Below are 27,238 nucleotides of genomic sequence, written 5' to 3'. Positions count from 1 at the left end.
GTGTGTGTGTGTGTGTGTGTGTGTGTGTGTGTGTGTGTGGCTCGATTGAGAGGTATATGAAAGTCATAATACCATAAGGCTTATGTGTCGCGGAAAATATGGCGATCGGCGGGCTGATATGTGCGTCCGAGTCGGCGTGTTTTAACGCATGTTTTTTTGTATACACGATTCAATAAAAATGAAATTCGATAACTTAGCGGTACATGCTTTGAGCAGGGAGTTTGGCTCGGAATCGAAACTTATTCAAATTAATGATCGATATTTTGAGCACCTGAAGGCGCCAGCTCCCTGTGTTTTCCATCTGTATCTCGTTACGTAGTTAACTGTATTGGCTTGTGATGAGTGGAAGTTGTTTTTCTTTCGTATAGTACTCAAGCTGGTGGTGACATGCAACTTGAAGCTGCTAATCTATGCGTAACAAGCATCTGTGATACAGATGACCTTATGTACATTAAGAACATAAAAAGGGGGAAGAGGACCTAAATATCATTAACTATATTTGCAATATACAGGCTAAATATTCGTCTGTTCTTCCTTCCTTCATAAATCTGTGGTTGATAACAAACTGTCCTCCTCCCTTTTAAATGCTTCACTGACACGCAACGGAAACAACCTTCGACCTTCCCGCACCGGTGCACAGACTGCGCATGCGCCAAAAGAACACTTTCTTGCGACAGGGACTTCTGATAAACTGTATCTCAGGCAAGTGAATTTCTCAAAGAAGAATTCAAAGTTCATATACAGGCAAGTACTCATATTTGTATATTGCAACGACGTCCCTTGTTAGTCAATTGAAGCAAAATACGGAAAATGTAGATCCCGGTGAACTCCCATTGTCCCATTTACTCTGGCCCATTTTATTGACAAACTATTCGTGACCTGTGACCTACATCTTGACACACTTTAGACAAATCGTGGAAACGCTGCGTTGAAAACTGTAGGCGTTCCGCGTGCAACGGTAGAATCCATTTCTATTCAACAGGGGACTGAGGTTTGGCGCTGATTGGTGTTCATAACATATGCATACTCGACGGAAAGTAAAATAAAACTGTAAATTTCATAAAATCTCATTCCATGTTATTGACAGTTTCAGCTATGGGAAGAAAAGTAATTTTGGACGTTGACACTGGGATCGATGACGCAGCTGCTATTATCCTGGCAATGAGTCACCCGGATGTGGAAGTGCTGGGGGTCACGTGTGTCAGCGGGAACATTCACATAGACAAGGTCCTTCGTAATACATTTCGAGTACTCAAAGTGTGTGATCGACTTAATGTAAGTAATTTTGACCAATACAAAAGTATTTAAAAGGATGTTTGCTGGCGTATATCTATAAGTATTTTCAAAATACGTACGTTTAGTGTCTCACTTCGAAAACAAAACACACATAATGGCCTTCTTTTGAGTTAGGCATTCTCTTTTGTCGAACACAATTTATTGCGATTACATAATGGGTATTTATGCAACCCTTTGAAGTAGACAATATATATATATACTATTCTTGATACGCCTCGCCATTACATTACCAGAAAATGCCATAAGCGACGTTACTATTGGGGCAGTGGGCTACCCTAGACGTTTTCTTGGCCCGCGAAGATCCGGATTAAAATAAGTCTTCAGCAATCCATGCATGTCGTAAGAGGCAATTGGGTTGTCAGGTGTGCTGACTTGGTTTATGCATGTCATCGTATCCCATTTATTCATGATCTCAATCAGTGGTATGTCTGGTCCAGACTCGATTAGCAAAAAAATGCTGAAGACCTGGGTTCATGCCTTTTATGAGTCAATGAACCTCATTCTGTGCGTGACCTGCCATAACTAAAGGGCGAAATAATACTACTGCGGCGTAAACTTCAATTATCTCACTTCTATTCAGGTTCCGGTCTTCAGGGGAGCAGAATCCCCGATTTTATCTCACAATCGCGAGCCAGTTTGTTTCCATGGTAACGACGGATTGGGAGATTGTGATTGGGATGAAGAGATCGATACAAGTCTCGTCCAATCAGAACACGCCGTAAATGCGCTTATACGACTGGTTAACAAGTTTCCAGGTACAAGTTCATGAATCTTACGCAAGGTTGATACCAACTATAATTCTCCCTCTCACTACATATGTTATTGTAACATGAACATATTTTCATTGTGCTTTAGTTTTAAGTCGTCACGTAAAAAAATAATCACTATTTACTATATTCATAAACAGGGGAGATTACTCTCGTTCCTCTTGGACCACTTACAAACATAGCAATGGCGCTGAAGATGGACCCGGAGTTCGGCAAGAAGGTTAAAGATGTGTTCGTCATGGGGGGTAACTATAAAGGTAATAAAAACCAAACAACCCGTAATAAACCAAAATAACTATAACGGTACCAATTACCAAATATACCCACGAACTAAGTTAGCCATCCCAAAGTTAGCCATTCTTTGGGACCTGCAAATGTGGGCCCACGGGTTTCGATTACCCTATACGACGGGAGAAAAGTGATCAGCACTAAACCAACTGGTTTTCAACCACTGACTTTCTCACATACATGGGCTCACATGCAGCCATCTCTATTAAGGGAACACGGGTGGCCCAGTCGTCTAAGGCGCCGCGATTCGCTGTGCAGAGTTGCGTCCCTTGGGCACGCCAGAAACCTATGATGGTGGGTTTGAATCCTGGTTCGCCCCAATTATGTTTCTAGGTTTTGTCAGCACCATACACGCGCTCGTGGGTTTCACTGAAGTTGTAAACGTCTGAGACCTGCATCACTTCGGGCTTTCCTCCCACATTAAGCTGACACGTGATATAACTGGAATACTGTTAAAAGTGGCGTTAAAACCAACTCACTCACTCACTCACTCACTCACTATTAAGACAAATATAGTGGGCACTTTGGGAATACTAATTTTCACGAGTTTTTAATTTAACGACAAAACCGTGTTTAATTTTCTGCAAGTTACAAATGGAAAGATGAAAATAAAACAAATTCAAATTGCTTAAGGACACTGTTTACTTTTTGGATTAGATGCAAATTAATACTTTGACTACAACGCGCAGCGTGACTGTCGCCAACACGAAAACAACGAATACGAAAGCAACGGAGACAGCGTAAGATTGTCATTAGTAGAATGATCTCCCTTCCCAAACATGATCCACTGATAATATCGTCGGAAAGTAAACGTCACAATGAGCGTAGAGTACAAATATGTACAATGACCTTTCCCTAGATATAGGGAACGTCACGATGAGCGTAGAGTACAAATATGTACAATGACCTTTCCCTAGGTATAGGAAACATCACAATGAGCGGAGAGTACAAATATGTGCAATGACCTTTCCCTAGATATAGGAAACGTCACGATGAGCGTAGAGTACAAATATGTGCAATGACCTTTCCCTAGGTATAGGAAACGTCACGATGAGCGGAGAGTTCAACTTCCACTCTGACCCGGAAGCGGCCTTCATCAGCCTGCACGGCCTCCGTGACGTCACTGTTGTCCCCTGGGAGACCTGCATGGACGCGGACCTTCCCTGGGTGCGTACATTGGGTCATGAAGCAGTTCACAGCAGTGCATGCTGAAGGACTGATAATTTGATGTTCGTATGGGTGGGGAGGCGCCGCGATTCGCTGTGCAGAAACCTATGATCGTGGGTTCGAATCCCGGTTTGCCCCGAATATGTTTCTAGGTTTGTCAGCACCATACCCGTGCTCGTGGGTTTCACCGAAGTGGTAAACGTCTGAGACCTGCATCACTTCGGGCTTTTCTCCCACATTAAGCTGACACGCCGTGATATAACTGGAATACTGTTAATAGCGGCGTTAAACCAAACTCACTCACTCCTCATTTCAGAGAAAAGAAAACAGTGGCTGAGTATACATACTGATGGAAACGAATATGAGAACAATGAAAAACATAGGGAAACAAGCTGTACTGTCAGTACATCTGACAAAGCGCGCATACAAATTCAACACAGAATCAAATGTTGATATGTGTTTGTGTGCATTGTTTCCAAAGCATATTTGGTAGACAGGCTGGAAACCCATGATAGCACGCCATTTTACTGTCTAAAACTAAGTGTTCACTCATTTCCAACAAAAACCTAGGCCCTTTGAGTGACCCGTCACGCCATCAAACGTATGCCATTAAAAAGTATTTGGCCTCGATAACCATCCAGATCATAGAATGGGTCAATGGTCACAAGCAAGTCTTGCAACCTTGGACTGTTTTTCGGGGTGAACGTTTCAACAAAATATTCCCTGTATATTACTACATGTTATATTTTGACATCCCCTCTTCAATCGGTAAGCGTTATCAAGGTCACATGACCCAGAGGATGCCGCTTGTTTTCCATATTTAATCTAAGGCAATAGTACAATATGTACAAACATATTAATTCATGGCGTTTTGACTTTTCGTCCATGACCGTATTGTCTGGTTCCTATTTAGGGATAACAGCTTGAAGAAACATTGATGGATTGGGACCGTATTGAACTTAAATTATTTTATTAATCAACTCAGTCAAAAGACGTTAGAAATGGTACTTGTTGTAATCCTGCCTGGCGCTTGGCATTAGGACTGGTCGATATACTGTGTCTGGTAGGGGTATTCGTCTTAAACTGCAGCATGGTATCTGAATTTGCTAGCACAATAAAATCGGCATTAGTCCGGACTAGTGCGCGCGCGCGAACGTACGCACGCACGCACGCACGCACGCACGCACGCACGCACGCACACACACACACACACACATTTCACCTCACCTCAATAACTTGCCGAATTGTTCATATTAACGAAATCATTGCGCCCATGTCAATAATTTAGAGGTCGAGCCACCATTCGTAAAGACAACATTTCTTCTGCAGGCCACGTATGACAGATGGATGAAGGTTGAGACTCCAAAAAGCCGGTTTGTGGAGAAGGTAACTAGTTTCTGGGTGGTGAAACGCGACTTCCGGAATATCCGGAAGGGCATCCGGCTGTGCGATCTGAACGCCATGGCAGCCTGTATTAACGAAGCGGCCATCTTGGAAAAGCAGAAGGTTTATGCGACGATAGAACTTTGCGGCACTGTAACGCGAGGGCAGATGGCTGTCGATTGGAGGTCACATTCTGACGAAACTCCAAATGTTACCGTCATAACGAAAATATGTACCGAGTCCGTGGCACGGATGTTTGAAGAGGCTCTGAATGGGTGAAACTGGGGACTGTGTCTCTCAGGAACCACTGTGGTCATACGAAGCGACGAAATGGATAGGGTGGTCAGGTTCAGTGACTTGGTTGATCGCGAGTCATCGTACACCAACGGTGGGTGACGCTGCCCAAGCCAGTCACTGGGTTGTCTGGTCCAGAATTAATTTTTACAGGCCGCCGTCATATAGTTGGAATATTGGGACGTTAAACAACAAACAAAAAGACCAAATTGTTTATTACTCTTTGCGATTAGATTAGTAGTAATATGTTTCAGATTTGAAATACCCGGTTACATTAAAAGTTCAATATTTGTTAGACTTTTGTTCTCTGGCTTCAGAGAGGGCAAGCTGTACCAAACTGTTTGGTTGACATATATTTTGGTGGAGTATCTCCAAATACCAAATGGTCGGATCCTTACGTCGCTTTACGTTGTGATAACACGGCGTGTCATGCTATGGGCGGAAACAGACATGTGAACCTTGCCATGGAAGTGTGAGTGAGTGAGTTTGGTTTTACGCCGTTTTTAGCAATATTCCAGCAATATCACGGCGGTGGGCACCAGAAATGGGCTTCATACATTGTACCCATGTCGGGAATCGAACGAACGCTTTAACCATTAGGCTACCCGACAGCCTCGTGTGCACCAGGAGCACGGGTGTGGTGTATAAGAGGTGTATCACGATCGTGACATGGGAAATGACGCAACTCTGTGCAGCCTTTTGGCTAACCGTTCGCCGGTTCTTACTCAACCATAGTGTTTCAAATATCAATTTATTATTCTCCTAAGAGGCAACTTTGAGGGTTTGTTTGAGATGGATTATTTTTCGGCCACTGCTACAAGACGTACACTTTTGGCCTTTGAAACTATTTTTGTAGACAAACAACAGTTATTGTTTTTGTGTATGTAAAACCAGAGCGAATTTGTTGTTCAAACTTGTTGTGACTTTCTAGCAAGGAAAAAAGGAGTGAGTGAGTTAGTTTGGTTTTACGACGCTTTTTAAAATATTCCGGCCATATCACGGCGGGGGACACCAGAAAATGGGCTTCACACATTGTACCTATGTCGGGAATCCAACCTGTCTTCGGCGTGACGAGTGAACGCTTTAACAACTAGGCTACCCAACCGCCCCTAAGAAAAGGAAGCGTTCGCTCGTCACGCTGAAGTTCCGGGATCGAATCCTTTCAGGAACAGTTTGTGATGTTAACACCATGAGACGTCACTCACCTTTCTGTTTCATCCGCGAGAGGAAGTGTTTAGTGAGGAGGAAGGGCGCCGTCATGGTGATTGCGATCATCTCGTTCCACTTCTCCAAGGGGTAGTCTTCTACAGCTCTGACGTACTGAATACCTGTAGCACAGCCACGGTGATGACGTGAACTAATACGAAGATATTGCGAATGAGTGAGTGAAAGCTGTTGACACTGCATCAAGGTGGTCTATAAGTATTTGATTCTGCGCTAGACAAACCACTGGTTGATATAATGAGCAACTCCCACACCGACAAGCAGTGTGGGAGTTTACCCCAGGTCCTTCCGGTGCTTTGTCCAATAGGAGCGGGAAGTGAGAGAGTATGGTTTTACGCCGCTTTTAGCAATGTAGTATTACTGAGACATTCTGACCTGGAAGTAACAAAAAGACAATTCGTCTTTCCCACACAATAATCCCCGTTAGGATCGTCCCCGTGAAGATCCGGGGTAGAATAGGTCTTCAGCAACCCATGCTGGCCGTAAAAGGTGACTATTCTTGTCGTAAGAGGCGACAAACGGGATAGGGTGTTCAGGCTCGCTGACTTGGTTGATACATGTCATCGATCCCAATTGCGTGGATCGATGCTCATGATATTAATCACTGGATTGTCTGATCAAGACTCGATTATTTACAGACCGCCGTCATATAGCTGGAATAATGCTGAGTGTGGCGTAAAACAACAGACCAACCAACCAGCCCAGCAACCTATGCTTGTTGAGGCGACTAACTGGATCAGGTGTATCATTGTGTCCAATATGGGCGTGACAGCAATACTGGTTTATCTGGCCCAAACTGGATAATATACCGTTAAATATTTCTGAGTGTGCCATCAAACAACAAACGTTCACAATATTAATCAGATCTGATTTCAACAAGAGATCGAGCCAAAACGATTCTAATGCTGTCTGATATCATTGCGATTGTTATCTCCACTGCGTTGTTCAAATGTCACGTGATATCATTATAATCGTTAGCTCACCTGCACTGTTTTGATGTCATGTTTTATCCTGATCGTTATTTCACCTGCAGTTTTAGTATCATCGTTAGCTCACCTGCGTTGTTGACGAGGATATCAACTCCGTCGGGGTGTATATCGCAAACCTTGTCACAGAATGTTGCTATAGATACAGGGTCGATGAGGTCAGCGGGAACATAATCAACTCGGCCTTTGTATCTGGAACACGCAGAGTGAGTGAGTGAGTTGGGCTTAACGCCGCTTTGAACAGTATTTTACTCATATCACGGCGTGTCAGCTAGTGGGAGTATTTTATCGAAAAGAAAATTGTCCCCGATACAATTTGGAAATTTTTTTTACTTCATACTGTTGGAAAATTGCCTGTCACAATTTTTTTACCAAACAATTCAGACTCATAGTCTATTCGTGACCAACTCGGGTGCGGGACAATCCGAGTAGCGACTCGTGCCCCTCTCGTGGCCATTTGTGCGACCGGGTTCCGTCTTAGCGCAAACGGGCATGCCAAAAACAATTGTCAACTCGTTGCGTAATGGTTCACATGTATTTCCTCATATATTATATATATTTCAGATGCAATTTAAAGCACATCGGGACATGCGGAATTATACAGTATGATTGAACACATTTAACTGTGTCTTGGGTATATTTATAGATGCAAGACACATGTAAAATCAAAAATTATTTCCGAGGGATTCTTTGACGAGACTTGAAATCATACGCGCATTCTGATTGGTTTGTCGTATTTTCGCACATAACATTCTTCGATAGAGGGGACGAGTCTTCTTGCGGGTTACGGAAAGAGGCGAGGGGTGACGAATGACTCATAGTCTTAAAAATAATTATCTTGTTTTGTAGCTGTACCTGAAAAAATCGAATCTCGATACAAAATACCAGCCCCAGAAAATCAAATGGTCGGCCCCTATTCCTTATCGGCACTCCGGTCCAATTACACTTTTGATTAGACAAGCAGGGTTAGCTCCCTTCACAAGGTTTGCAACAAGCTCCCCACAACGATAGCCCGTTCGCGGAGCTCTCTATACTGCGAAAACTCCCTACTGTGAATATGTGGCCACAACCATGCTTGGAGTTGAACTCGCAACCGAATGACCGTTATGTTTACAAACAAGTGACGACTGTCTTGACGCCGAATACACTTATCGCTGCTAAATTACTTTCTTCGTTTGTCAATTTGAATTTCTGTTTCATTAAAACTATCGTGTTATTGATATAGTAAGAATGTAAGGGAGAAGTTGGTTGATTTTCCGTTAGTCTGCAATCTCGAACCAATCTGATTATTAAAACAACAAAGTAAATTCATCTGGAAAACATGGTCAGTCGAAAACCTTTGTAAAATGAAATATCATGGCATTCCCAAAGATAGTATGAACGTTACTACATTTGGGGTTAGAGGACAAATTTCAAGATTCTTGGAATGGCCGCGCCCACACACTGGTGGCAGCGATGTTACCGAGAGTGTAAAGAAGGTGTCACGCGCTGGGAAGGAGCTTGGGTTTGCAAGATTCGCTGCTGATGCCTTGGTTACAAAGAGTATTCCCACATATCATCACTTACCTCAGGAACATTGAGGGCATGTCCTGACCAGGTTACGTCAAAGATGTTTTTGAAAAGATTACAACGATGACCTATCTGACCTTGTTTCCCATGTTTTACTTCATACTATCGCCCACTAGTTTTTGAGTTTAAGACTCATAATTGTACATACATAGCCATGATATAGTGATGTGAACAACATTCTCACTTTTTGAAATCCTCAAGAATAGAATTGATGAGCTCTTGGCTGCCTAAACCAGTCAAAATGATCGAACAGCCTTTCTCTGCAAGATGATTGGCTATTCCTAGACCAATGCCCGTTGTTGATCCCGTCACCAAGGCAACCTTTCCGTCCATGTCTGAAAAAGAGAAAGTTTCGTTTGTTTGAACATTGAGGCTAAATGAAGCCGGTCTGTTCATAATAATGCCTGAACCTGACAATCCTGTGATTGACATTAGAACATCGATCTACGCATTTGGGACACGATAACATGCATTAACCGAGTCAGTGGGCCTGACCACCCAAATCCGTTAGTCGAATGGGTTGCTTGAAGACCAATTCTAACTCTTGATACCATTTTCATGTATGTGTCTTTTATCAAGCCAGCTCTGAATCTGGTATTCCGGGGAGCACTGGTACCAAGTACCCCATGCTTGTAACAATGACTGAATGTTGTTTTACATTGCAACAATATTCCCGCTAAAGTACTGCGGCCTCAAGTAACCGAGTATTCGAAGTGTATCAGATTCAGAAAATACATATTGTCTAACAATTTTACCAGTCGTCTCTTTGGAATTTCAAACAGCTGCTCATGACAGTGACGTGGTTTGTTTAAAATGTTGGAAAACGGGTCCGTTTATGACGTTTGGAGAGCATTGTTTAACTTTTTAGAACGAGTAAGCCCAAAGCTGGATTTGAAGGCGATTCATTTTTCGTGAGTACATGTCTGCAGCAACGATATGAACAAAACTGATACAACTTGACTAACCCTTTCAATTTCAAGATTCCTGCACGTCGTTTTCACGATAGGACAACCTTTGACAACAAACAACCGTCCCCAACCAGGCCTTGTGGTTAAATAGTTTGTTCGTTTCTCCGAAAAAAGTTCAAACATGGGTACATATCTGCTCTCTCTCCCGCCGTCCTGTTGCTGGGTTAATCGTTGCTTACGTTCGTGACCAAGGAACACCCGCGTTGACCAGTGTCAAATATAACCCCAGTTAACCTTAGTTGACCAGTGTCAGTTCATCTTAACTGATTGACGTCATCCTCAGTTGACCGAAGTTGCCCCAACCCACTGAACCCCGGGGTGCGGCACTCTGGTCAGCAGCTTACTGGTGACGTCATCGTAAAAGTTAGTTAGTTTCATAGATTGATTCTCAAAATAAAAACAAAACAAACATTTAAATGAAAATTGCCCTAAGTTATGCTTGGTCAAAAACTCAGCTTGAATCTAGTCCACGCTGGTTGCCAGAAATTTGATAACCTCGGTTGACTCAGGTCACTCAAATTTAAATAGTCAAACGCACGTAGTGACGTGACATTGGTACCGTATATATACATAGTCACGACATAAGATTAACACACTTAAGTTTGACCTGGTTTCAAATATAGTTGCCGCAAAGTGGTACTTGTTGATAGCATACTATGTGTTTTGTTTGCTTTTTTTTTATGTTGTTGTTTAACGCCGCACTCAGCAATATTCCAACTATATGACGGCGGTCTGTAAATAATGGAGTCGGGACCAGACAATTCAGTGATTGATATCATGAGCATCGTTCTACTCAATAGGGATATGATGCCATGCATCAAGTAAGTAAGCGAGCCTGACCACCAGATCCCGTTAGTCGACTCTTACAAGCAGGGCTGCTGAAGACCTATTCTGACCTGGATCTTCACGGGTGTGGCACCAAGTCACGTGTATGTTCATTTTGGTTAAGAAACTAAGGCAATACGGGAGTTACATGCAAAACATTTCCATATTTCACTATCGAATACACACTGTCAACAAGTGTTTGTTTGTTGTTTACTGCAACACTCATCAAATTATTCCAGTTGTGACGGCTGTATGTGAATAATCGAGTCGGGACCAGACAATCCAGTGACTGACATTATGAGCATCGATCTACGCGTTTCAGAAAAGGTGAGCTCAAACATTTGTTCTTGTGGACTCAAACTCAAGCTTCAACTTTGAAAGGAATAATATTCAGCTGGAATCTAAATTTCCAAATTATACCATATCATGTTGTAACAGTGAGTATCCTTTCGAGACATTTTGTCTTTGCATTTAGTAGCGCGCAAAACAAGTGCATGTCCATACGCCAAATCACCATGTTCACGCCATGAACTTGTAAGTTCACGCATATAGTGAGTGAGTTATGGCTTAATCACATGGAGTTCTAAGCCTTGGTATATATTTAAACACATTTTTGAATACGAGTTCGTTTTCTCTTATGGTTGACAGTGCATTGCCGTTTGGCTTTGCATCGACCGCGGATCCATTTAGTCGCCACGTTCTCCAAGCATGGTCGCTGGGAACCTGTGTTCTTGCTATGTAAAACCACAGCATTAACAATTTGTTTCAATAATGATGTTAAAATGTATTATATACTTAAGTGTGAAAGACTGAGATTTATATGGTGATAATTTCACAGCAGTGAGTGGGTATGGTTTTACACCGCTTTTAGCAATATTCCTGCAGTATCACGGCGGTGGACGTCAGAAATGGGCTTCGCACACTGGACCCATGAGGGAAATGGACAGGGTGGACAGGTTCGCTTACTTAGTTTGATGCATGGCATCGTATCCCAATTGCGTGGATCTATGATCATGATGTCAATCACTGGATTGTCTGGTCCAGACTTGATTATTTACAGACTGCTGTCATATAGCTGGAATATTGCCGAGTGCGGCGTTAAACAACAAACAAATAAACAAACAAACAAACAAACATAACAATGATTTACGATGCTAACTGTGTAGTTATATCACAAGAGCATTCCTCGCCGCGTTATCAATCACTTAGTCGCGTCCTACATACGTCTCCCCCCTCTCTCCCACTTACCAGCAGGTACTTCGGTAAGTGCAGCTTTACACATGTAAGTTACGCTGATGAGCGGATTACACATTGACACACATATCCGAAACACACTTTAACTCAACATCGTGTTCCTGCCGATGCGCTGGAGCCCGAGCTGCCTTTCTGGTTTGTCAACAGTGCCCGGGTCGGTTTTCAAGATATTCGGAGAGGTCAGGCCAAATTAATTATTTGATCGTCGAAAACCTGTTAAGCTTTTGTCTAGCTAAAATGAATGCGTGGGACATTTCACCTTAAAACTTAACACCAAGACACATGCCATAGCTTGCACTGCCTCACGCAGTAGTGCCACACACGTGCGTAGTGTGTTGTCACTCCTGATTTTGAACTTTCAAGGAAGGTCGATTAATCGTTGTGGACCATTATTTCTATATATCTTATTGATTCTGCCCATCACGCAGTTGTGATTTACTTGATTTCATTCATTGTCTGAGTAGCGATGCGGCGTCTGCAACGCGCGGAGTGTCTAGTGACTGTTGGCATGCTGGAAACTGGCAGAGGTCAGCGTGCAGTGGCCACTACGTTCAATGTTTCACAGTCTGTGATTAGCAGACTATGAAACTGTTCGACAATTACCAAAAAACGCAAAATGTTCACCATCGACCTTCTTCAGGGCGTCCAAGGTCAACGACAAGGGTTACATGATCGGTGGATCTGAAACCAGGCTCAGCGAAATCGAGCTCAAACGGCGAATCAAAATGCAGCAAATTTTCATCAGACTGCAGAAGTACGGGTCAGACGATTAGAAATGGTCTACATCCAACCCATCCCCAAGCTCGACGGCAAATCGTCATATTGCCAACATACGTCAATTGTGTACACAACGTCGAACTTTGGAAATCGTCGTTGGTCACGTGTCATGCTTTCAGATGAGTCTCGATTATTTACAGACCGCCGCCATATAGCTGGAATATTGCTAAGTGCGGCGTTAAACAACAAACCAAACCAAAACCAAAACTTCCTTGAAAGGATTGGTCGAGGCTGGCGACGACGTCGAAAGTACGTCAAACCAATGTCAACCTGAGACCTCATGACAAATTTGGCGGTGGATCTGTGGGTCGGCATCGCTATGACTGGACGAGCCCCACTCCATACTGTGCAAGGAAGGGTCCCTGAACAGTACTAACGGGACAACATACTGACATCCTTTGTTGTCCCGTTTGCAAGGGATGTGGCTTAGCGTTTCGTCTTACAGGATGACAACGTGCTCATCGTACACGAATTGTCAATGCTCACCTCCGGCAGTGCAACATCCATAGAATGCTATGGCCATTAGAGAGCCCAGACTTTTCTGCAATTCAACATCTGGTGCATGATAATCAGACGTGTGCGTCAACGTCATAGGCCGCCGACCACGTTGGATAAACTTGGCCAGGCCTGCAAGAGGCTTTGGGCCGGCTCCCTCAAATCGCCATTGCTACAGTATGCCTCATCGAGTAAATGAATGTTTGACAAATTGTGGCGGTATTTCGCAATACTGATCCTAAAACGTCAACGTTGAAATATCCATCTTACCCCTATCGTCCTTCAACATCGTTGGGGGGTGGTCGGGTAGCCTAGTGGTTAAAGCGTTTGCTCGTCACGCCGAAGACCCGAGTTCGATTCCCGAAATGGGTACAATGTGTGAAGCCCATTTCTGGTGTCCCTCGCCGTGATATTGCTGGAATATTGCTAAAAGCGGCGTAACACCATACTCACTCACTCACTCGACATCGTCGGCGGCTGTAACATCTACTGCCATACTTCTCTAACGGTTGCAATGTGTTCCCAAATGATTATTAATATCATAAAAATATTACTAGAAATAATAATATCTCTTACAATTTTGGAAATTTTATGTTATTTCCAAGTATCGCCTACTTTTTTTAAGACTATATGAAGGAATTTTTTTGGCTTGGTTTTGTGTCAGTGATGTCCATATGTTACTTTCCAACGGCGACATTATTATCTAAAGACCGAATACGGAATTACCGTTCATCAAATCATCCATGGCGGTACGATTAAATCCCGTAATTTTAGCTAAATGTCGGAATAGCAAGAAAAACATATTCGTTCCAGCGGCCACATGCATATTCTAACGTTGCAATCATTTGGGCAGATAATCTCATTCACGCGGGTTCATTATCAAAGTGAGAAAAACAAATTGTTGTCTTGCAGTGTCTGGGTCAATATGTAGAACATATTTATGGACGTTGAGGTCGATAAGCAGATTCTTATCACGAGTGCTTAAGTTCTTGTCAAAAGTTAATATACTAAGTAAACGAACAATGTCTGCAATTACACTTAACCTTGTTTTGCCTTCAAAGCTAAACCTCGAGTGTTGTGGTATGGGTGTAACGTTTGTTCTGACTTAGTAAAGTATGATGTATCTGATATTTAGTATGAGTTGGTTGTGGAAACCACGTGTTCAGCGCGTGCAGGTCGAACGGCATGAAAAGTGTGCATGACCGAGATTGTTGGGAGGTGACAAGTGATGTGTTCGGATGGAATGTGTCTTTAGAAGCTGTAAACATTTGTTTAAGCACGTTTCCACTTAGGATCGAAAGAAGAACGAGATGTGCATAGTTTAAGATAGGATGAGTTTAAACATTAATTATTGTAAATTTTACAATAAATGGTATATTTATATCTTTATCCTATCTCACACGCTATATTCCCACCCGTCCTTCCCCGTATCACAATTCCTCCAGCCTATTAATCTCTTGAAAGAGAGTGAGTTGGCTGGGGAGACCACGTGTCCAGCGCGTGTGGTTCAACCGGCAGGAAAAGCATGCATGACCCAGATTGTTGGGAGGTGACCATGGTGATGCTGGGTGTGTTCGGGTGAATTTCTTTTTAGAAGCTGGAAACCTTTGTTTAAGCAAGTGTCCACTTACGATCGAAAGAAGAATGAGAAATGCAAAGAGTCCTGTCTGTCGACGATGATGGTGTTAACAGAAGATGTTTCCGTCACCAGTCAGCCTAGTTTGAAGAATCTACCTTCGTCAGCTTCGGCGAACCAGCCTACGGACTCGGATGTACAGAAGGTGTTTTCAGCGAATGTGGATCCGACTGTACCTGCTAGATGTTCCAGATCCACGATTCGCCTCTCTGTTGGAGAGAAGAGTCCCACGAATCCTGGAGAGCAGTTATCGCAGGATCGCCAAACAGATTCGTTGGTCTCTTCTCTCGATCAAGAACTGCATGTATCTCACTCTCGAGAGTAATCTCATTATGGTCATTGATTCACCGATGGGGGTCAGCTTGTGAAGTCTCGGCATTTGACATCAATTACTGGCATCAACAGTTAGATCGCTCCACTCTTATCCACGAATGTCTAAGGATCGGCGCTCTTAAGTTCGGGTCTGGCAGTCAAGGGTTCGCAGACTCGACATACCTATAAGGATCGGGACTCCTCCCCAGATCAACATACTTCGATGGTTCATCGAACCCCAAAAGCTCGACGAACATCTCAGAATCAAAACTCCTCTGAGTAACATCAGACGCCTGAGTTTCGACGAACGTCAAAGCTTCAATGAACCTCTAAGGATCGGCGCACCTCTTTGGATCGATGCATCTCAGGGGAGCGACGTAACTGTAAGGGTCGACAAAGCTCTAAGGATCGGCGTTCAACCAAGGTTCGAGAAACTCTTCAGATTGATAATCTTCCACTGAACGCTACTCCGGGGACCTGCGATCAGTATCACGTATGTGTTCGGAGGATGACTTTTATACAGACTCTCTTGGACTTTCGTTGCCCTTGGTTCGTTCTTCTTCTTGTAGTCATCCTGACTATCACATACGTGTTCGGTCTCGCTCTAATGAATATCATCATCAACGACGAGACTTTTTCTGGAACCATGCTTCATATAATGCCTACGCAAACCTTGCACATGACTGGGAATGCTACCCACAGTACATTGACTCTTTTCCCCCGTGGCGAGGGCACTCTCATGACACTGCTGACCTGGATTAGCGTCCTCAGCTGGGCTACTTGCCTGGGAAAGATTTTTCTGGGTCTACAATGGGATTTCATCGTCAAAAATCAACTTCCCGAACAACCTGATCGGTTATTTACAACAAATAACTTTGACGTTCATCCTGCTTCCTGAGGATCGTGAAGGCGGATCCGTGTGTCCCGTATATGCGCTTTATATTTACCTTGATGCGGCGAAACCTCTTCCGCATTCGTGGAAGAGATTTTTTATGCTGCTTTCTACGACAGCTGTGATGGAAGTTTCTCGTACCACGATTTTGGTTTGGATTCGTTCGGTTATTCTCCCATGTTATACCTTTGCTGTTCAACCTGCTCCGGTCGCATCCAACCCTCACGAAACTCGCACTGTTGCCTCTACTATGGCTCTACAGAGTAATTGTACTTTGGCTGCAATAATGGAAGGGTGTTTCTGGAAATCCGAAACGGTTTTCGCATCCGAGACTTCGGTCTTCATCTGGATCGGTGTCCCGATCCCCATTCCACTTACCTCTGCTTTGGGCATGTGTTGTTTTTGGTAGTGGATCGACAATCCTTTTTGTGGAATCGTCGATCGTTCCTCTTCTCGTCTTAACCTATTGACTCAATCACGGAGACAGTGATCCTCGTGTATATCCAACAGTTGTTGTCTTCATAGACTAGGGAGTTGCGCCCCACCGTCCAACCATACCCGTGCACGTGGGCTTCACCGAAGGGGTAAACGTCTGAGACCTGCATCACTTCGGGCTTTCCTCCCACATTAAGTTGACAAACCGTGATATAATTGGAATACTGTTAAAAGCGGCGTTAAACCCAACTCACTCACTCACTCTATCTATCTATTTATGCCTCTTTACGGAATTTACAATACAACTACAGAAGTCAAACTACTATATTTCTAATCATAAATTACATACAACTTTGACAAAACTTCTATTCCCTGGTGGAAAATATTCACGAAGAAAAACCTTTTGAACTATATGTTGCTGAAACTGGATAATAGATGAAAACATGTTTTGTAACAAGTCTGTCTAAATCAAACCTGTTAAAACTCACCTTCTGCACGGCACTTGGTATTATCTTGAAGTGCAACGCTCATGCAATTGGCGCCAGTGTGACACATATATCACGAAATTCCAAAAATCTTATCTTATCTCTATTTTAACACCCACTTGAACAATATATTCTTACCTTTGTCTTGTTCCACACCGAACAAAACTGTGGAATACTTTAACTTACTGAAACGTAGAATGAGCGACCCAATCGAAGACGAATAAAAAAATGAAATAAACAACGGCATCTTCATTTTCCTCACACGGCCCAAGAGAAAGTTATGTTACTCACACAAAAAATAAGGCATATGGTTACTAGTTAATTAGATTTTGACTAGTTCGTATGTGGCTTGAGAAATAATCCCATATTTGAGTGTGCAGAGTTATTTGAAAATGTGTTTCATTATAAATACATGTAAATAATATTGTGTATATATAATAAATAGGATATTTCACGTGTCTAGTGAAATATGATGTATCTCTCATCTCGTAACGCATCTTCCCGAGGCAAGAGAGTTGACTGACTTTAACAGTCCATTTTCAACCCTTGCCGAACAAGGCTGGAATTACTTGGTTCGATCGTAGCGCCACCAGTGGCTGTTACCAGTTATGTCCCTTCTGAGCCTCTCCTATGGACCAATCACATCCCACCTTTCGTATCACTTGCGTTTGCTTCACACAAAATGGTGGCGCCCAGTCAGGACGATTTGATCGATAATCAAGATCTATATTGTGATAAAACGGGTCTTACATCGCAAAATGCATCAAATCACATGAGCACCTTGATTAAAACCATGAAAAGATTTGGAATAATATCTGTTGACAACGAGTTGGCGGTGCACGTGCTTTGCAAATCCTGCAATCGATCGAAATCTGCACGACAGTTTACGAACCGGATTTCGATTTCGGTGCGCGATTTGCTCGTCGTTTCGATGCTCATTTCAATTGCGTGGATCGATGCTCATGGTGTCAATCACTGGACTGTCTTGTCCAGACTCGATTATTTACAGACCGCCGTCACATAGCTTGAATACTGCTGAGTGCGGCGTTAAACAACAAACGAAGGACGGAAGAAGGATCTTTGTTCTTGCTTCCGCTAAACAGAGATCTGAGGACATCCCATTACACGTCACGTCATAATAACTTTTCGCTAACTTTCACCGCCCAATGAAATAACAAACAAGAAGTCGACATTATTCAAATAGAAGGCAGCTTTAACGCGCTTTATTCCACAAGTTTCAAACTGGCGATTTCCATTCTAGAAAAAATGTCATTTCAATAATTAAACAAAAGAAAATTCTGGAATGTCTAACAGATGTCTGTTGCGTTCCAATGCTTTATCCCACCGAAGCGATAGATAGAAAATGCGGGTAGGTAACTATTTATTGTAAGACAATCCTTCCGTCAAAGTGTTATTTTCACTGCAGCGAAATACCAAGTGTTATGTTCATTGCAGCGAAATAACAAGTGTTATGTTCACTGCAATGAAAATACCAAGTGTTATGTTCACTGCAGCGAAATAGCAATCGTTATTTTCACTGCAACGAAATATCAAGTGTTATTTTCACTGCAGCGAAATACGAAGTGTTATGTTCGCTGCAATGAAAATATCAAGTGTTATGTTCACTGCAGCGAAATAGCAATCGTTATGTTCACTGCAACGAAATATCAAGTGTTATGTTCACTGCAGCGAAATACCACGTGTTATGTTCACTGCAATGAAAATATCACTTTACGAAACTTCAGAAAAGTCAGTGTTTCACTCTGAAGTATATAAGTAATGGAATTTCCTGAGATCTTTGTTTGGCGGAAGCGAGAACTGAGATCTCACTTTAATGAGAGTGGACTCTCATCAAGTGTTGTGCTCACTGCAATGAAAATAATTCTTTTCTCAACTTCAGAAAACTCAGTATATAATAAAATAATATAAACAGACACAAAACAAAAAATATTCCAAAACGATGAATTAGAAAATAGAAAATAAAGTGAAAGAAGACTTGACCTGAAGAGGTTGCGGCATGATATGCCAAGTGATAACACAATTTACTGAGCCAATAAAAGAGGACATGTTGTGTTGCCTGAAGGTCATGGCAGGTATTCGGCGACGTCCCACCTATCAACACCGACATCCGGGTACCTCAGACTCGCCGAGTAATCAAAATATATCCTTACACAATAATATTAAATTCATACTGGAGATACCACTGACCACGGTTCGCAAACCATTGACGTCAATAGCAATACCTTGGCCTAGAAGTTCAAACGAGGCCTGGAAACGAGTAGTTTTGTTTACTGTTACACGCAGCAGGCAACATTAGCCCAGCATTGTAATCGAGTCTTTGCCGACAAACCAGAGGTTGATATTACGAACACGCACCAGGCCGTCAGCGTACGATGGCAAGCAATCACGAATAGTCACACCATTCAAATTATTATCAAGTGGTGTTGGAACGAGTCCGCCCTGGAGTGAGTGAGTGAGTGAGTGAGTTCAACGCGCTTGGAACAGTTATTCATTCATAGCGCGGCGTGTCTTCAAGTTGAAGGAAAGCCCGAAGTGATGCAGGTCATACAGACAAATGACTAACAGTTTGTTTGTTTGTTTGTTGTTTAACGCCGCACGCCGCAAAATCCCAGCTATAAGACGTCGGTCTGTATAATCGAGTCTTGACCAGACAACCCAGTGATTGACATCATGAGCATCGATCCACGCAATTGCGATTCGATAACATGCATCAACCAAGTCAGCGAGTCTGATCACCCGATCCCGTTAGTCGCCTCTTACGACAATCATTATCACCTTTTTATGGCAAGCATGGGTTGCTGAAGACCTGTTCTACCCCGGAGGGTGGCGGCGTCCACCAACATACACACAAATGTATGCTTCTATTTCTAATATGACCCTCTTTAAGGTCACCCAACTGTTCACAACACGTTGTCTGAGAAAGAGCTTATCCTTGGACCACTTGACATGGTATTGGCTCGCGTCGCGATAGATCCAAATGACAAAGGTCAGCATACGGAACGTGCACGTGTCGCCCTACTGTCCTCAATACTGGACAACATATTGTTATAAAGGCCATATATTAAGCTGGGTTAATTTTACTGTGATATATGGGTATGTTAATTTTATTTATGGACATTTCTTAATACAAGAGCTACTTGTATTAAGAAATGCCCATATGTAAAATTAAGCTTGTTATATTATATTCTTATTATTCAATAAATAAAGCGACAAAACTCCTTCCATATCCATTAGAAATCTCTGCATAAAGCAGAGTCGATTATAGAATTCCGACTATATCCTAAGCATGTGTTTATGAATCACTGTCAAATAGTAACGATACCAGGTGTTCGCAAGGTGAGCGTATCCTGCCCACCGGTGACACCCGTCACAAACACATGCAAAGGAAAGTTAATTGTTTACCTGAAAAAAACATGGGAACATATGGTACAAGTCAAAATAGGGAATTGCATCGGACATCATTTTTGTCACTGACGTCTTTTGGAAATGTCCTCCACATGTCTACCATAAAACGTTTTAAAAGCTTTACTGAGGCCTTGAATGTTGTAAAAAATGTCCCTAGGGCCACACGTTCCCCATGCTGACCTGACACAACCGTTAATTTGCACAGTTCATTAAAATAGTCTCCCCCTATTGAATTTACTCACACTAGAGTTATTTAAAAAACAACTTTGGTACACATTTTGATCTTGAGGCAGTGAAATATGGGCTAACCAATATAGAGTGGTACTCGTCTTCAGTTATTCCCCCGTCGCTATATGGTTGAAATAATGCCGATGCGACGTTAAATTTAAACTCACTCACTCAATTATTCACAGCATACACAATTTACAGAATCGATTACAACGAGAAACACCGCATCGTCTCCCAACATCTATAATATGATAGTTCCCAAATTCTTAATAAACATAAATGTCGCCTGTATTCCTGAACCACGAATGTACATTCATAAATTATACTCAACTGCCAGATGCGATGTATATTCTGGATAAAGACATACATGTAGTTTACTTGATTCAGTAACATTCGAATAACACTCTTGTTAGTTACCATCTCTTAATCTTTGTTAAAAGTAATTTAAAATGTAACATTGACCAGTTTCTATACTGTATACATCACGATACACAAAATGGCACTGTTAATGTTAAATGCTACTTCTCAATTGAGGTGAAGAGAGAGTTACCATACCCTCTCATACGTTCACACTTTTATATCAGTTTTCGACGAGGGATGGTTGAAGTGGTCTGAGCCTAACTGATGGACTGCACTGAAGGAATTGGCCGATTCAATATAATCCCCACCGAGGTACATACATCTGCCAACAAAGCTGGAATGTCGGGATCTCACTGGTTCAGAAGGCCACTACCTCCTGGTGATGTACGGTGTCAGAAATGACGTCATCATCATTTGCATAATGCTTTCCAGACAGTTCTGCCTTCCAGTTTGGGAAGAAGTAGAAATTTGACGGGGAATATTCAATGAATGCACAGACACAATTGTGCATTGCAGCCATGGCCACATAAGACTTGTGGACAGATGCATTGTCCTGGAGGAACAACACGCCATTCTGGGCTGTTCATGACGTTTAGCCTTGATGTTTTCCCACAGTTGCCTAAATGAGAACCAAGTGTCTACCATGTCGGTTGATCACCAGGATAGAGGATACTTTAGGATGAGGAAAAAACCTTCCTTCGTCAATAGAATCAACACTTAAATATGTTCTCACCACAGGCTTAGACCCGTGAAGACAGGGTTATAATAGCAACCCATGCATGCCTTAAGAGGCGACTAACGGAATCGGGTGGTCAGGATCCCTGACTTGGTTGATGCATGTCATCGTGCTCTAATTGCGTGTATCGATGCTCATGACATGCATGATGTCATCCACTGGATTGCCTGGTCCAGACTCGATTATTTACAGACCGCCCTCATATAACTGGAATATTGGTGCGTGCGGCGTTAAACAACAAACAAACAACAAGACTAATAGTTAATATTTTAATGAATGACGTTTTGCACTTTATTCAGTGTAATGCGCACGTATGTCTTAGAACCTTCTTTGAACAATAGGAGAACAGAAAGAAGAAAGTTCTGTATGTACATACTTGACACGACCATATGTCTGCTCGAGCTTATAACTGGCACATCAACAAAGGTATTAAGATACCAGATTGACATGTTTGAATCAGGTCAATGGGAACTGTACACATGCCCAAGGACACGCATGTCAACACCCGGAAGAGCTTTAATTTGATCACATGTGAAATAGACTTCAGACATGTGACACTTGAATTCGAGGATCTGCAATATCCGTGATGTCGATGACAACCCCGGGGATGTAAATAGATTCTTCCGTTGCACGCGGAAAGCCTTCTGTCCCAAAACGCGGTGTTCACGCGTGTTTTAAACTCTTAGTTTACCAGTAGCATACATGTTTTAAAAAAACGTGAGATGAAATGGGGTTTAACGTTCCGTCCAAGATTATTGCACTTATATAGCGACGTGTGCGTGCGTGCGTGCACGCGCTTGTACTTGTCCGGATTGATGCAAGATAATTGCTTCAAATGAACAGTATAATAAGCACCTTACAGGATATTGGGCAAATCATTCAACAGCAACAGAGACGGTTTTCAGATCCATGCCGTGAACGAGAACCCTCTTACGTTCACTTATAAACCCCTTCTTACAATCGGTTTAAAGGTTTAAAACATTTGCTTTTATATTTCTCAGAGAAATACTGAAACTTTTATACGTTTGGCAATTGACACTAACCTACCCAATGTGTTGATTTTTTTAATTCCTGTGCACGAAAGGCACCACTCCAGCAGCTGCCTCGTGAACTCGAGCCATTTTGTCTTCAATAGCCATTGCAGCTTCTTGCAACAATTTAAATGGGTGCCTCTCAATATCTTACGGACATGACTTGCAAAGTGCGTCTTTATAAATGCTTGATATTGTCCATATATAGGCACCATTCATACAACATTTTCCACTTCAAACAGAAACATAAATACATATTTGAATAAATTAACAACGCATGTATTTCCAATCCCTCACCAAATACCAATATATCCCGAAGTCGAATGTTATCGCTGAAGACTCGACCCGCTACGGAGTAAGTTTACCTACAAAGGTTTAAAAATTTATCCGTGTTTTTGACTGGTTATATCAGGCGGTGGCTGTAGTCGTTAAAACGATTAGATTGTTAGTATTCCAAGGCTATAGGCTCTCGTCCTCTTAGAACGTCGTGATAATACTCCCCCAGAAAAAGAAACGCTCATGTGGTTTTCAAGAGTAAGTGAGTGAATTTGGTTGTACGCCGCTTTTAGCAATATTCCAGCAATATCACGGCGGGGAGACCAGAAATGGGCTTCACACATTGTGCCAATGTGGGGAATCGAACCCGGGTCTTCGGCGTCACGAGCGAACGCTTTGATCACTAGGCTTTATCCCAATTGCGTGGATCGATGCTCATGATATTAATCACTGGGTTGTCTGGTCCAGACTCGATTAGGGGGCACGGGTGGCCCAGTCGTCTAAGGCGCCGCGATTCGTTGTGCAGAGTTGCGTCCCTTGGGCACGCCAGAAACCTATGATTGTGGGTTCGAATCCTGGTTCGCCCCGATTATGTTTCTAGGTTTGTCAGCACCATACCCGTGCTCGTGGGTTTCACCGAAGTGGTAAACGTCTTAGACCTGCATCACTTCGGGCTTCCCTCCCACATTAAGCTGACACGCCGCGATATAACTGGAATACTGTTAAAAGCGGCGTTAAACCCAACTCACTCACTCACTTACTCACCAGACTCGATTATTTACAGACATCCGTCATATAGTTGGAATATTGCTGAGTGCGGCGTTAAACAACAAACCAATCAATCAACCTTTCATCCATGATATTTACTTTTGAAAATATGTTTAATATTTATGAATTGTTTTATGGAGAGTATATATGTGAGGTCAAGTGAAATGGGGTTTAAGTCTGGTTCCAAATTATTTCACTAACATGGCGACGTGCATGTGTGTGAGGGTGTGGCTGCGTGTACTAGCAAGGGGCCGGTTTTATAGTGCTAGCCCACTGAGATACCATGTCGCAGTTTAACATAGATACCTCACTCGGACGTAGTATACTGAATCCGACCCGACCAGTCATTGTTCTGTCCTCTCAACGACGAGCACAAGACATCGACCGACCGACCGACCTTCTGGTCTCCGTGAAGACGCTCTATCTACTACATCACGGAGGCGATTTAGTTATGTATGGAATCTGTCGAGACAGCAAGATAACATTTGTACCTAGATACTTAGACTGTACAGGTGGTTGGTTGACAGGTCACGTGTGTTTGTTGATCATATGAAAAACTGGAACAGATCTCTTCAGTAGGCGACGCTGTTAGGCTTCTCAAAATATGTTTTGTTGGTTTCTCGTGACCCACCAGCCGTAAATTCATGCTTCCCTGTCTATCAGAGTAAAATTAAGAAAATCGGAAATAATTACCGACGTATTTGTTATAAGGCTGCATTATTAGATTAGAAAGTCGTAGAGTGAGTGAGTTGTGTTTAACGCCGCGTTTAACAGTATTCAAGTTATATTACGGCGTGTCAGCTTAATGTGGGAGGAAAGCCTGATGCAGGTCTCAGACGTTTACCACTTCGGTGAAACCCACGAGCACGGGTATGGTGCTGACAAACCTAGAAACATAATCGGGGCGAACCGGGATTCGAACTCACTATCATAGGTTTCTGGCGTGCCCAAGTGACGCAACTCTGCACAGCGAATTGCGGCGCCTTAGACGACTGGGCCACCCGTACCCTCCAGAAAGTCGTAGAAATGTGAACAAAATGAAATATTTTAGGACATAGAGCCATCAGCATCGGAACGCCATGTCGATCATAGTTGTGAAAAAACAATCTTAACCGAGCGACGACACCTTTCCAAAAACTGCATCCAGAAGAAAACGGTGAACAACAATAATTTAAGCCCACATTTTCAAATGTTCTATGTCTATTTAAAATTATTTGTCCTATTAATGTGATTCATTTGGTGACAGGCAAGTCCAAGTAACGATTTGTGGTATTTATTGCCAATATGCATTCTGGCCGGCCGGGTCTTGTGTTTTCAATAAAGGTAAACGTGTGAAGGTAGTTTGACAAGGGATTTGTCTCCAAGCGATCCCACTGTTCTTTTCAATTCCCACCCACTGTATGTAGTATGTATGTCTTACGATTTCTTTCAGATTACACTAAGCCATATCCCCACAATAAACATGCTGCGGGCCCGTGGTTGGTTTGTTTGTTGTTTTACGCCGCACTCAGCAATATTCCAGCAATATGACGGAGTTCTGTAAATAATCGAGTCTGGACCAAACAATCCAGTGATTGACATTATGAGCATCGATCCACGCAATTGGGATCGATGACATGCTTCAACCAAGTCAACGAGCCTGACCGCCCGATCCTGTTAGTCTCCTTTTACGGCAAGTATGGGTCGCTGAAGACCTATTCTACCCCGGATCTTCACCGGTCGCGGGCCCATGTTGAATTTAGAAATGAAAAGCTTACAATCGCCACCAGATCTACACCTTGTACAGGAATACAGAAATGAACGTTTATGTCATTCATCAAAGTTAACATTCTCGTGAATAAAGATTTGTAATACAATCCTTGTCAGTCAAAGTTTTGTAGATATGTTAGTTATTCTATTTATCTGACACAATAAAAATCTTGCCTGCTCGCCGCCTTCTCCCTATGTCCGCCATTTCTCGCGAGCATTACGTTCCAGAAATAGTTGCAATTCATCATTTATTGGCACTTTTTCTCGGAAACGAACGAAGTGTTTCCGTTGCCGGTGCTTTCCCGTCCACAAGCATTCGTCACCACTCACATGTTGCCGTAACCTACATTCATCTTAGTCCGGAATGGGACGAGTTGGTCACGAATGCTTCGAGAGGGGCGCGAGTCCACATTCGGCTTTGCCCGGAATCGGGCGAGTTGGTCACGAATGTTCCACAAGAAGATATACGCGTATCCATTACAAATGTAAGGCTTTGTTTGCAAGGGATTATGGTTTTCTGATCTATCTTTTTCGTTTTCACTTCGAGTAACGAAATTCCTCACATAATATGAATGTTAATGAGACCATTTTTTTGTCATTTCACGACGATAGACAGGAATGCCTGAAATTGCCTTGACTCCTTGTATTTCTTTACAATGTTAAATATTTCTTTTCTATTCAAATTTCGATTTTGCACCGGATATCGAGTTTTTACACATACCATTTACATACCGAGGTCGTCATTACCTCGGACCCGTCTCATTCTAAAATGGACCTGTCCCTAATTTTTTTTATCTTTAAGCACTGTCATGAAACGGCTTTTCAACTCAATTCTTTTTAAAACCGGATTCTAACTTTTGTACCTCGAGTCACAGGTACCTTTAGAATCAACTTAACTTTTTTTGTGAATTTGTTACCTACTAAAGAAAGAAAATAAAGAAATAACATTCCCCCTTTCTCCGCAGTAAGTTGTGAAAAGTCCTTGAGAAACAATAATTTAATGATATCTCCCATGATGAGCTCAAAGTGGACGCAAAAACACGGCTAACATGCTTAAGATCTAATTGGCTAGATATACTTTTTGTAGATTTATTTGGGATAAAAATTGTGAGTCAAAGTTCAAGGTAACTGTAGAGAAATTGACGGCGACACCTCAGTTACTAATTTTGCTTCCAAGTCTATCAACTATCTTCTGGTTTCAATTATGACCATATACGGAAATCTCCTGTCACGTCATATAATGTTTTGGGAGTTTGTGATGTTTCTCCGCGCGACCCGTATTTCCGGGTTCAAAAGGGCTTGATGACATCGAAGTTTACATGGCTTCTGGTGTTATGTCTTACAAACTTTCATATCAGTCTACACCACCGCTGAAATATGACTTTACGAACGTTATAAAAAAACAGGTATCCCCTAAAATAGGTCTTTGCAACCATTAATACCTGTTACGTTTGTGGTGAGTCTCCCAAAGTTTGTGGTGATTCTCCCAAATAGTAACCTATCATGCCTGCATAAACATTTACTGTTCAATATTAGCTATTCCTGGGATTCGAACCCTTAATTGACATTGTATTTTCTTACTGATTCCATCCAATTCTGCCCCTCGAGCCT

General features: G+C 42.5%; 2 protein-coding genes across 5 annotated transcripts in view; one reads left to right on the top strand and one right to left on the bottom strand.

The window, feature by feature from the left end:
• LOC139448375 (D-beta-hydroxybutyrate dehydrogenase-like) overlaps window positions 1–27,238 on the bottom strand; it is a 33,777-nt gene that overhangs the window by 4,728 nt on the left and 1,811 nt on the right. For 2 of the 4 annotated variants that reach the window (XM_071229916.1, XM_071229918.1), the window contains exons 1-4: window positions 12,016–12,129; window positions 9,159–9,309; window positions 7,476–7,597; window positions 6,401–6,523 (exon numbers count right to left, since the gene is read on the bottom strand). In XM_071229916.1, the coding sequence (XP_071086017.1) occupies window positions 6,401–6,523; window positions 7,476–7,597; window positions 9,159–9,309; window positions 12,016–12,079 (460 nt within the window). In that variant the 5' untranslated portion in view covers window positions 12,080–12,129. Of the gene's footprint in view, window positions 1–6,400; window positions 6,524–7,475; window positions 7,598–9,158; window positions 9,310–12,015; window positions 12,130–17,056; window positions 17,106–27,238 lie in introns of those variants that run through there. The other 2 variants (XM_071229919.1, XM_071229917.1) reach the window with 2 other exon arrangements.
• LOC139447839 (nucleoside hydrolase-like) lies at window positions 99–5,390 on the top strand. The gene is made up of 6 exons (XM_071229316.1): window positions 99–120; window positions 1,088–1,275; window positions 1,877–2,051; window positions 2,204–2,320; window positions 3,385–3,518; window positions 4,848–5,390. Exons 1-6 carry the CDS (start codon window positions 99–101, stop codon window positions 5,178–5,180), a joined length of 969 nt encoding a protein of 322 aa, XP_071085417.1. The 3' UTR covers window positions 5,181–5,390.

Source organism: Haliotis cracherodii, unplaced genomic scaffold (assembly GCF_022045235.1).
Source record: "Haliotis cracherodii isolate W230 unplaced genomic scaffold, xgHalCrac1.p SCAF_7, whole genome shotgun sequence".
NCBI lineage: Eukaryota > Metazoa > Mollusca > Gastropoda > Lepetellida > Haliotidae > Haliotis > Haliotis cracherodii.
Note: the sequence above shows the minus strand (reverse complement) of the source record. Positions and strands in the feature narration are given on the sequence as shown.

What these genes read in the sequence shown, in the direction of transcription:
- LOC139447839 (XM_071229316.1), top strand. Translation starts at nt 99, where the DNA reads ATGGCGATCGGCGGGCTGATAT. An exon ending in AAGTGTGTGATCGACTTAAT is followed by an intron (nt 1,276 to 1,876) that starts GTAAGTAATTTT and finishes ACTTCTATTCAG; the next exon opens with GTTCCGGTCTTCAGGGGAGC. An exon ending in ACTGGTTAACAAGTTTCCAG is followed by an intron (nt 2,052 to 2,203) that starts GTACAAGTTCAT and finishes ATTCATAAACAG; the next exon opens with GGGAGATTACTCTCGTTCCT.